Genomic DNA, 11,135 nt, shown 5'->3' with positions numbered 1-11,135 from the left:
TGTCGCTTGGATGGTGCCCAAACGATGCAGCAGATGTTCACAAGAAAAGTTTATCAGACGCTAAGGTACCAAGCTGTGCTTCCTTCTACACATGTTCACTGTCTTCTGCCGAAGGTTTGCGGAAAGCTGTCAAATTTCCAGTAAATTTGTCCAATTTCGCATCCGAAACCACTGTAGCTTTCAAGCAGGTAATAATTTAACGTATGAAGTTATACTTTTTAGCTAATTTATCAGACTAGATAATCATTTGAAACCCCCAACGACATCTAGAGTCGGTCGTAACTTAGGCCAGGATGGGGGGGCGTGTACGTTGGGCCCTTGGGGGTTAAACCCATATGAAATGTTTGGAATTAGAGTTAATGTTTGATACAGTATTCATAAATTAGTCTAAATCCTGAAGATGAGTCTGTTTTTTCAAGTTGAATTTGGCCTAAGTTTTCCCTTTTTTGATAGGGCTTAGCCTAACGGTTAGGCCGAGAATGAAAGTTTCAGATTTGCGTCTGAAACATTTTGGAAAAGTACAAGGCTTTTTTTTCATTATTCATTTTCGAAAAAATGAATTTTTATTGGCAGGGTGTTTTGGAGCATGCAGGCGGTGGATGAAAATCTAAAACTTTCATCCTCATGGCTTAACCATGGTTACAGGGGTTGAATGTCTCCAGTGAAAAAGAATGAATTGTCCTGAGTTGACGCTGACGCTACTGCTCATCAGACCTTCCCCCAAGCATTATTTCATTCTTTTTTAATCGGTAACGTGTCTGACATGTCTGATGGCATTGTCTTATCCTTTCATTTGCTGATACATAGTCGCAAGTATGGCCACAACGATTACTGAGGTCTCCGGTAACAAAAGTTTTGGAGGATGGCAGAAGACTTTCAAACACGACAGGTGTGTGTTGGTTTATTTGTTTCAAGAGTTGACTTCATAGTAAACTTCATGTCATTTCTGTCATTTTGTACCTAGTCAATGCTTTAAATAGCGCCTAAATCAGTTTCAGTTGTGACCAAATTTTTGCTAATGCGATCATATTTTCACCATCCAGTTGCCATTTGCGACTTAAGATAGCTTAAAAACTACATACAAAATGTACTTGAACAATAAAAAAGCAAATGATTTTGCACTCAAAGTACGTGTACTGTACATGTACATGCAAGTTGTGTGATGTGCGTGTGCCGGCCGTGCTGGATCATGATTCTACAGCATGGATGGACGATGTAAACACAGGGTATTCATACTACATGTGTGTACGTACGTTCATGAATATTCAGCGCACGTGATTACTAAACTTTCATAAAAGCGCTGGCGCCTAGATTTTTCCCCATTTGGAGCCAATGGCTACCAAATAAGTTTTTTCTTTTAAAACAGTAAAGGGTTGTACCTGGTGCAAAATTTTAGTCAAATAGTCTACAGTCACCAGACCTGAAAGTCCTCAAACCTACAACTGTTCGAGGACTGAGGACTGTTGGAGTGATGATTGTGCATTCTTGTGAATTATCAAATATATGGATACTAAGGAAATTTAAAGAATTTTGTGTGCACGTTGTTGATTGTGTAAAAAATATCAGATTTTCTGTAGTGGGAAGTGTTTTTATTTCTTAGTATTAACCACTTCGGACCGGGGCATTTTTCAACGTTGAGGATGCTGGGCCGGCATGACTATCATTTTTTCTGTTTTCAAAATCCTTCAACTATTCATCATTCCATTTAACAGTCGTTTATAGCCGAACGGAGTAATCTTCAGGCACTACTCTAAGTTGACAGGTGACCTTCATTGACACCCGAATATTTCAGCCAGGCCTGCAGCCTTGTAAACAGAGCCCAGATTGTGCGGTGTCACACAGCTGCCTTTTGTTCACGAACCTGGCTCAGTGCACTGCTGACCTCTTTTCAATAGGGGCCAGATTAGCATGCAGCGGTGCTGTGTGGCTCATCGCTGCGGTGGTGGAGAGCTTTTGTCCCCGGTGGTAATCCGCTTGCTCTAAATACCCCAAACCCTGGTATACGGTTTCAAAATAATGCTGGATTATCACCACTTTTGAGGGCGAAAAATTCCGGTCATGCCCAGCAGCCTGGTCTTTTGTTCGGAGTACGGTCTTTTGTTACAGGGCCCTGTTTCCTTTGTCCGAGTTCGGAGACCCCGGCCACACATATAAACCATACGGCTCCGATCCCGGAGTCCCCGGCTGGTAGTGGTTAAGAGAGACTTTTCACTGAAATCTTGAATGTGTAGAAAAGAGAAATGGAGGAGTCTTTGGATGTGCTGTTATTGTTTTTTGTGTTTATTTTGCAACCAGATGAGAATGTCTTCTGGTGAATACCGCTCCATTTATGAAAGCTTCTGTCTCTTTTTGGCACAGTGGAGAGTTGAAATGCTCCATGAACTTTGGAATTTACCTGCCGGCCGAAGCCAAGACGGACAGGCTGCCCGTGCTGTACTGGCTGTCTGGTGGGTTTTGGACATTTTTTTACGGAAAGTCTGCCTCGCTCTGTTTTTACTCTGCCACATTCAAAATGTAAACGTACGTACCTGACTTGATCTTACGGCTCGAGATTATGGGAATGAATCCTTGCTGTAAATTATGGCTTTGTTTAGGAAAGAATTCCAGGTGGACGCTGCTTGACACCATTACACAAACCCTACAAGACTGGACAGAGAAGAATTCAAAGTGTTTTCTAAGTGAATACCTCCATATTTTCACAGCCGAATTTGACCTTTGAGGATTGATTTCATTGCTTCCAGATGGCTAATTGGTTACTGTGGGGGAAATTAGGAAATAAGGAATTCTTTCATTCAGTTGTAGCTGGGTCACATGGTAGTCAGTGTGGCAGTTGCGTTGTTTTGTTTTAATTTCAAATTTTGTGATGATGACAGGGCCTAGGTTGAAAATCCCGTTTGGTTATGTTTGTACGTGTAGCATGTGCAAACAAAAAATATAATTATAAAACCCTCAGGAATTTGATGTCCCGTTTTTCAGTTAAGACAAGCTTGGATGTCAAGATTTCAGATTGTGGCTTCTAAATGCCAGATTGAGCCCGTCAGCACCACGGCTCACTCTAGCTTTGGTGCGACTGCACAGCCGGCGAAGGAAGCAGCGAGATAACTTGAAACAGTGAGGCTGAGACAGGTGTTTTTTTCTTTGTCTTTAGGACTGACTTGCACCGAGGCCAACTTTGCCCAGAAGGCCGGGGCCCAGGGCCTGGCTGCCGAGAACAAGGTCATCATTGTCATGCCCGACACCAGCCCACGTGAGTGGTCTCTATTGGGCCTGTGCGGAAAAGTTCGAGAGCGGTGTTTAGCTTTTACTTGGGCCGTATTTGAATCGGCAGGCCATGGCAGGGAACGATGCGCATGTCTTGGGGAAAGTGGCTGGGTCCGCCCGTCAGCGGCTTCCATAGGCAGTGTTATATATCAGCCACAGCCATAACACTCTGACGCAGCCTCACAGTGGCTAAATGCAGCCTTCGACCAAATTACATCACCTCAAAGACATTCTGGATGGGCTGTGTGACCAATTTTCATATGGAAGTGGACTTCCAACAATATGCACTAATGGAGAACACATTTTAATGCATGGGTTAAACACATCAGATTGCGGTGAGATAAATATTTTATTGGTTACCATTAGGTCATCTTGGTGTCACAAGTCGGCACTAATTTTGTAACGGTCTACAAAACAGTAATGCTGAATGCGAATGCTAAGCAGAAATTGGTTGAGAATCAGCCGCAATCTTTCTAGGTTACATACTGTTGCATCAGTGGCCGACAACTGGTTTTTCTAAGCAAACTCTCTGTTGCTGAGCAATTGTTTTGTGCTCACTAGCTCAGCGAAATCAGCTTGGTCTTCTTGGACCCAAATACCGTCTTTCTTGTCTGTCTCTTCAGGGGGCTGTAACATCGAAGGAGAGGAGGACGGTTGGGATTTTGGGACCGGCGCCGGGTTCTACGTCGACGCCACCGAAGACAAGTGGAAGACCAATTACAGAATGTATTCTTACGTCACCAAAGAGGTACGTTAAGTCTGGGTTGCCACACCTGCCGTCGGGCAATTTACGTCTGTGCAACACCTGACATGCTGAATTAGCTTTCGTTTACATGTAACGGTCAACTTTGCTCTGTTACATGCAGCTGCCGGAGGTCATCAATGCAAACTTCAACACGATTCCCGACGCCATGTCCATATTTGGGCACAGGTATGCCGATTTACATTTTCTCATTCAGTTGCGGGACAAAGCCTACCCAGTTCTGTTATGCATTTGTTATGACTGGTGTTTGTTTCGTTTGTTTCTGTGGTAGCATGGGAGGCCACGGTGCATTGATCTGTGCCCTGAAAAACCCAGGAAAATATCGGGTAAGAAGTCTGTTTTTTTTGTTGTTTTTTTCCAGAGTAATTTTAGAAGCTTGAGACACTTTCTTTTTGCATATTTTTGGTCAAATGGGAAGATTAACCGTACTGTTCTGCGGGGTCAATTCCTCTGTGTCTGCCCTCCATCCTGAATTGATCACATCTCCAATGTCCACTGCTTTCCTCCTGCAGTCGGTGTCCGCCTTTGCCCCCATCTGCAACCCCATGCAGTGCCCGTGGGGCCAGAAGGCTTTCAACGGCTACCTGGGCTCCGACCAAGCGAAATGGAAGGTCAGTTCATAAATGGACAAATCACATCTGTGCTCTGCACTCGGCAAAAGCAGATTGTTGAGGAAGTGCAATGCCATTTTTTTGGAAACTCTTTGGGCAGATGCTCCACTTCTAAACCATTTTTGTTTGAGGGTGATATGCTGGTGTCGAAACCTACCCAGTGAAGGTCGCGCTTAGTGCTTTGCGATCTTGTCCCGAGTTTGTTACTTTGGAAAGACCAGGAAAAGAGATGAAGGTAATTTCAGTGGGCTTTTGTCTCCTCAAGCCCAAGGCACACCAGGAGAGGAACATTTTTTTCTTTCACTTACCCAGTTTGCGTTGTCTTCCTAGGAGTACGACGCCTGTGAGCTGGTCAAGGCTTATCAGGGCCCACCCCTGGATATCCTGGTTGACCAGGTAGGCTTAAAGGAAACACTCGAGGAAAGTGTTGACCTCACAAGAGCAGCACCTTTAATACTTTTAAAGCAAGCATCACAACCACAAACTAACTGCATATAGCTGAATTTCTTTCCTTTGGGTCTCACAAGCAGGCCACAGCGCCCTCAATTGTCTGGGCGCAGAGCCTACAGATACATGTAGTTCCTTGTGCCATCTTTAGATTAGCTTTTCCGCTTTCTTTGGGTTGTCACAGGGAAAAGCAGACCAGTTCCTCCTTCAATCTCAACTCCTCCCGGACAACTTGGTGGCAGCGTGCACCACCAACAAGACGGCTATCACCCTGCGCATGCAAGAGGTAGGACAGGACACCAGACTTGTGCCCTTGTACATGTACACCATTCCCCGTGTCACCAAACTCAAGGTGTTCTGTCGGTAGCTTTGGATCCCGATCACTGGCACATCTGAAGAGCGCAAATACCTGATGTTCAAGGTGCAATACAGCGCTACTCAGAAATAATGTACACACTGGTGATGTTTCGTACCAGTGAAATGGCTCTGTTTGTGCCGTAACCAAAAAAGGAAAGTTTCTTGATCTCCAGTGAGTCTTGTAATTGTTCACTCTCTGCTAAACAGGAAAGATTTAATTTACAATCCTTAACTTCAATACGAGTGTTGCCATCATGTCTACTACGTTAACAATAGAGGTGAATGACCAGAGTCACTTGTATTTAGTTGACAGCCGGTATATACTCTATGTATGGCCATGGCTAATCACCACAGCATGCCTACAACCAGAAGCCATAGCCAAATACGCTTCATTCAGTCTAAGCCCTTGGGCCATCCCACTCCAAAAGAGACCTCTCATCGCCCAATCATTCTCCTGGGTCACTGCCGGTGACCGGGGGTTGGACCTCCTGCCACCCTTAAGGACTCGGGACGCCCAGCTCTGACGATCTTCTCTTGCCGTTGCGCCAAAGTCTTGGTCAGTCTCTTTCCTCTTGTCCCCCCCCCCACAGGACTACGACCACAGCTACTACTTCATCGCGACCTTCATGAAGGACCACGTCCGACACCACATGCGCTACCTCAGCGCCTGATTCACCCACCGACAGCCGATGACGCAGGCTGGAGCTTGTTTCAAACATCTGGTCGCCAGTCTGACAAATAGCCCTATCGACCTGCATCGATTTCAAATCAAAGTATTTATGAATGCAACACACTCAGAAGTTTCAATGGAGGGTTTGCACAAGATGCCATCTTGGTGGTAAAGCCATTGTTCTTTTGGGCACACTGATTGATAATATGATTGTCATGGAATTAACACCTGTAAAAATTATATGCATTGCAAACCGCAGTGAAAATACTCCATATTTGGGTAGTATACTGCCCTCTGTGGGTCTGATACAATTATGTTCATTATGTCTACATCAAGCTCGTCAGAATTCTGACAGTATGATTTAGTTTCCGATGCCATTTAGTGACAACAGAGTTGCTTGTCAAAAATGCTGTGACCAAGTTTTTTTTAAACTTTCGTCTAATTTATAATAGGCTTCATTCATTTTGTGACCATGAAAGCAAATTGGCCTGCATAAGAAAAAAAAGTCTCACAGTTGTATCAAGATGTGTGGATTTCCCAAATTACAGAAAAAATAATTTTGTTTTCATCTACTCCTGGTGTATCAACAGAAGTGATCCTGTAAACCATATTTTTGTGGACAATGACCATTTTTCCTGATGTGTTTCTGGTTTTAATAACACACAAAATGAAAATAAAAAGAAATGACATCAAGCTATTGGTGTATAAAGGTCATACTTTTATGATGTTCCCCGACCCCCAAATCAGTTAAAATGGAAATGAAATAAGAAAAAAATAGTCACATTTCTAAGAAAAATCACGGTCTGTTTTGGTGGAAGTGGCTTTAAGAATATTACCCCAAAGATGTTACACTGGTTCCCAAGCCACATTTCTATATAAAGTTTGTATACATGGCAGGTTACCTTTTAAATCGCAAGAATTAAGGTGAGAGTTTCTTTTTTTAAGCTGGTGCTCAGATCTGCCGACCTTTTGGATTCAGAAATGGAACAAAATTTTTGATAAGTCTCGGATCTGCAGACCAACTTGGTACCGATATAAATGTTAAAAAAAATTGTTTTTTTGCTCCGCTGTCCCACCGATTACGAAGCTCCCGATTTCAATTTTGTGAGCTCTGGACTTTGGCGGCTAGTGCCAGCAGTAAAGGGATACCTCTGTTTCTGTTTTTTTTTTTTTTTAATTTATTCTTTCCCCCGACTTGAAGACCCTTATTTGTTTCTCTCAAGACCATAGAAAATGCCTTTTTCCGCCCGCACCTCTAAATTTGTCTTGTAAAAAATCTGAACACCAACTTATAAAAAAAATGCTCGCCTTACAATTGAAAGAAAACTCTTAGAGAGGTAGGATTCAACAATGCGCATAGCAAACCCTACAAGGACACACACCAAACAGTGCCGCACAGCCACAACTTGCCCGGCAATCATGCACCTGTACTGATATTAAAAAAACAAAGAAACAGTGCTTACTTTTTGCTGCAGATGTATCTGTGTGCTTATAATATACAGCTTAAGCTATACACTACCTGAAAAACTGACAATCTGTGAAAAAGCTGAGCTAAAAAAAACACGAGTTTTTAACCAGATGCAGACGGCATCAACTACATTTTTGGTCATGAACAAACCACAAACCAGTTTTTACTTCCAAATCACTGAATTCAAAGTTACTTTCACTTAAAGCAAGTTAAAATTTTGCAGCAGTTGCTCAAATTTCAATTTGATCTTGTCCTCGAGAATCAAAGAATCACAGTCATCACGTAAAATCACAACTAAAATGCTCTGAATGCAGCGCAGGTTTTTCGGGTTGAAGTACTGTACTACGTGCATTGGTCTGGATATACTGCCATTTCAAATCGCAATGTTACAAGCGAGAAAAGAAGCTGGGGGAAAAAAAGTGCCAAACTGAAACTTAACGACCTTTGAGTAATTCATAACGTGGCAGGAGAATTCTTTGTGTATTTTGCGGGGTGATTGTCAGGTGGAATGCTTTCAATATCTTTGTTTGGTCACAGTGGAAACAGTACTGTTGTAACACTATGGCAACATCATTATTTGGCGGGTATATCAAACTTGTAGCTATGAGATTTTAACAATTTTAATGAAGTTTAAATATTATTACCTTTGCTAAAAAGAACTATTTACATACATCACCAAAGAAACATGAAACAGAAGGGTGTGATTTAAAACCTACATTTATTTTTCAGATATTTAAAGTACTACAAAAAGTATGTTTTTAAGGGAATAAAAGTTGGATTTCCCCCCCCCCCCAAACAGAGAAGCATCAAATTGACTTTTGAACCAGCTCGCTGTTCTCCGGTGACATTACTAGCAGGTGGGTTTTGTTTCTGGTGTCTTCTGTTCTCGAACGTGATGGGTTTCATGAAATATTTGATCATGTACGGTGTACAGTCACTCTGCAAAAATATCTCAAGGCCAATACGTCTCGGATTTTCTCCTCCCGTCCCCATGTAGTGGTTTCCCCAAATTACACCACTTGGTGAATAGGGATTCTAAACAAAAAAACCCCATGAAGTCTGTTTTTGATGGACGGCATGGGCGTTGCCAGGATTTATTCCGCGGTGGGGGGGGGTGCAGGAAACAGCGGGAAACTTGCAACCAGTGACACCAGAGGGGGTCAATTTTGAGGTATTTCAAGTATATTGAGGATTTTCTTCCTGATTCCTCGTTTTTTTTTCTTGGTTAAATTTCAATTTTCAAATTCCTATTTTGAGTTTTTGATTTTGGCCTTCCCTCCCCCCCCCCGGCGATTCCCAAGGTGGACGGTGGTCAATTTTCACTTCTTCGCTCATTTAGTTTTTAGATGACCTGTGGTTTGAGGGAGGAGATGAGGGGTTCGTCCGGGTTACTGCAGTAATCGATGGAGGTGACCTCGTAGATGGCTTGCTTGGAGGGCCTCGTCTCGCAGGCGCTGCTCACGTCGTATGTGTAACCAGTTCTAAAATGAAGAGTAAATACCAACCAATACTTGATTGAGCATGGGGTAATTTTAAATGAATATTCATGCACATGATGAATCAACTGGGGTGTGAGATGGACTTGTGGCCTCCGGTGTAAAGTACTGCTGCTCTACCAACTGAGCCCTCCTGCTTAGAGGTTAGTTAGGAGGTGAACAAGCCTAGTGGGTTGGCTAACTCACTCAGTGGAGTGCTCATCCAGAGGTGGCAAGTTTAAATTCCCCTCCTGTCATTTTTTTTTTCTCATGCCACCAAATATCCACTAAAAATTAAATCCATCAAGTTTCCCACTGTGGTCTGCATGACCATTCTAAATAATTTTTTTTGGGGGGGGACTAGAATCAACAGCACATGGACTGGAGTTCTACCAGCCGAAATTCCTTATACTATCAGCTTTCAGTGTGAACAGTTGAGGGCGCCATATACATGTAGCATGTACTGAATGTGGACACAAACCAGTTTGCAAGCTGCCCACGAGATTGTTCTGTAATTTGTGAGAGAACAGGATTTCTCTCCCCCAAATAACTTTGACCGCCATATGCCAGCATCCATTACTCAAATGAGCTTTGCCCATTTAAGTCACGAGGCCAATCAAGCTCCAGATTATCCATCAAACAATACAACCCCCCCCACAATCAGCCCTCGTAAAAGGCAATGTAAAAAAAGGATAGATAACAAACCAGATTCTTGTGTCGTCTAGACTTGGCTGATACAAATAGTGTCTTGCAGCAGCCCCCTCCCCCTCGATATGGCGGGTAATCACGACCGGTCCGACTAGTCAAGTTCGTTAAGGCCCGTCTCGCTCAAAGTGCAGCGTGCATGATGAGGCACGCCACAACCATTAATCATTCACGAGGAGGCTCTTAGCGTTTATGCTCGGTCTTAAAGGAATCGTCCCAGTCCCTAAATTGTGTCTCTTTTCCATGTTCACAACCACAAAGGAAGTCAAAGAATGAAATTTGTAAGACTTCAGTGGAGTGGTCGGGGAGACGGATCTTTTTTAGACCGAAGAGTTTTCAGGAATTTTTCCCGATTTCAGACATTCACTTGCAGTGGCTAAAGTTCATTTTGAGGAAATCTCCGTAAACATCTCAGAAAACTTTCTCGCAATTCCAGGGAACTTGGACAGGTTACTCTAAGACCCCTCAAAACATATTGTTTGTCTCCGGTCAGACTGATGTTCCGGAACTGACGCGGCGACACAGTTTCCCCCCCCCCCGGTTAGATTGTACAGAAAAGTGCAGACACACATTGTCGAGTCATGGGACTGGACCAGCCTCATTATGATCATAAGCTGACAACAAACAAATTTGTATCCATGGTCTGCTATCATTGTTCAATATCGATCTCGTCAGTATCTATTGCTGTGAGTAAAAGATCGAGCTGCCCGCAAAAATGTTGAGGCAGTGCGGCAATAGAGGGTGCTATTGCAGCTCTCACAGAAAAAAAAACCAAATGACGCGCATGCTTGAAAAAAAGGAGCACATGTACTGACCGGAGACAAAACACTATTTGGGAGGCCTAATACTGACAAGAAATTGGGGGCAGGGACAGAATCCATCTTTGGCAGCTCCTCTTGCCCCCATAAAACTTCCATCCGGTTTTGGGATTCGTTTACTTAAGGTTTCTTTGTTGGGGGGAGAATTAGATGAAGGAAAATTCCAGAATTACTCTCGATGAGTACACATGGACTGTGAATTGAAGGGTCGCTGTGATACACAGTATTTCTGACTCACACGAATTGGATCTCAAAAAAAACCAAAACAAAAAGGTTAAAAGCATCTACCTGGAACTGACATGAAAAAAGTAAAGTTCATTGTCTGGTTCTAATGTCAAGGAGCATGCCTGTCCATCTCGATTAACTGTTAAAGTCACAAAGTGCATGCAGTGGCAGAGTAGAGAAATTGAGGGTTTTTTCTTTGGTGCTACAGGCGGATCGATTAGTGGGCGGAGGGCTGTCATTTACAGGTGAAGCAGGCTTGTTTCGGGTAATGGGGGGCATCAATCAAAGTTCTCTTTTGCCCGCATGTTTGCAGAGCTCAATCCCTTTGCAAACTC

At 43.3% G+C, this 11,135-nt stretch overlaps 2 protein-coding genes across 2 annotated transcripts in view; one reads left to right on the top strand and one right to left on the bottom strand.

Moving 5' to 3' along the window:
• The first annotated feature begins 29 nt into the window (after positions 1 to 29).
• On the top strand, positions 30 to 8,364 carry esd (esterase D). Its single transcript, XM_022238183.2, has 11 exons — positions 30 to 188; positions 808 to 889; positions 2,359 to 2,447; positions 3,149 to 3,247; positions 3,885 to 4,009; positions 4,128 to 4,192; positions 4,296 to 4,350; positions 4,537 to 4,635; positions 4,966 to 5,031; positions 5,267 to 5,368; positions 6,030 to 8,364. Exons 1-11 carry the CDS (start codon positions 92 to 94, stop codon positions 6,108 to 6,110), a joined length of 960 nt encoding a protein of 319 aa, XP_022093875.2. The 5' UTR covers positions 30 to 91; the 3' UTR covers positions 6,111 to 8,364.
• Positions 6,807 to 11,135, bottom strand: part of LOC110981031 (uncharacterized) — a 61,150-nt gene continuing 56,821 nt past the window's right edge. Inside the window, exon 10 of the mRNA XM_022238182.2 lies at positions 6,807 to 9,058. Coding sequence (XP_022093874.2) covers positions 8,920 to 9,058 — 139 coding nt within the window. The 3' untranslated portion in view covers positions 6,807 to 8,919. The remainder of the gene's footprint in view (positions 9,059 to 11,135) is intronic.

This window comes from Acanthaster planci, linkage group LG14, assembly GCF_054643075.1.
Source record: "Acanthaster planci isolate LZ-2023a linkage group LG14, COTS_SCS, whole genome shotgun sequence".
NCBI lineage: Eukaryota > Metazoa > Echinodermata > Asteroidea > Valvatida > Acanthasteridae > Acanthaster > Acanthaster planci.
The sequence above is the reverse complement of the archived record's forward strand: the minus strand, read 5'-3'. Positions and strand labels throughout refer to the sequence as shown.

Bases quoted from the DNA above. Each gene is read 5' to 3' on its own strand.
- esd (XM_022238183.2), top strand. From the start codon at position 92: ATGTTCACTGTCTTCTGCCGAAGGTTTGCGGAAAGCTGTCAAATTTCC. The intron at 2,448-3,148 runs GTGGGTTTTGGA...CTTTGTCTTTAG, and splicing joins CGTGCTGTACTGGCTGTCTG to GACTGACTTGCACCGAGGCC. The intron at 4,193-4,295 runs GTATGCCGATTT...TTTCTGTGGTAG, and splicing joins ATGTCCATATTTGGGCACAG to CATGGGAGGCCACGGTGCAT.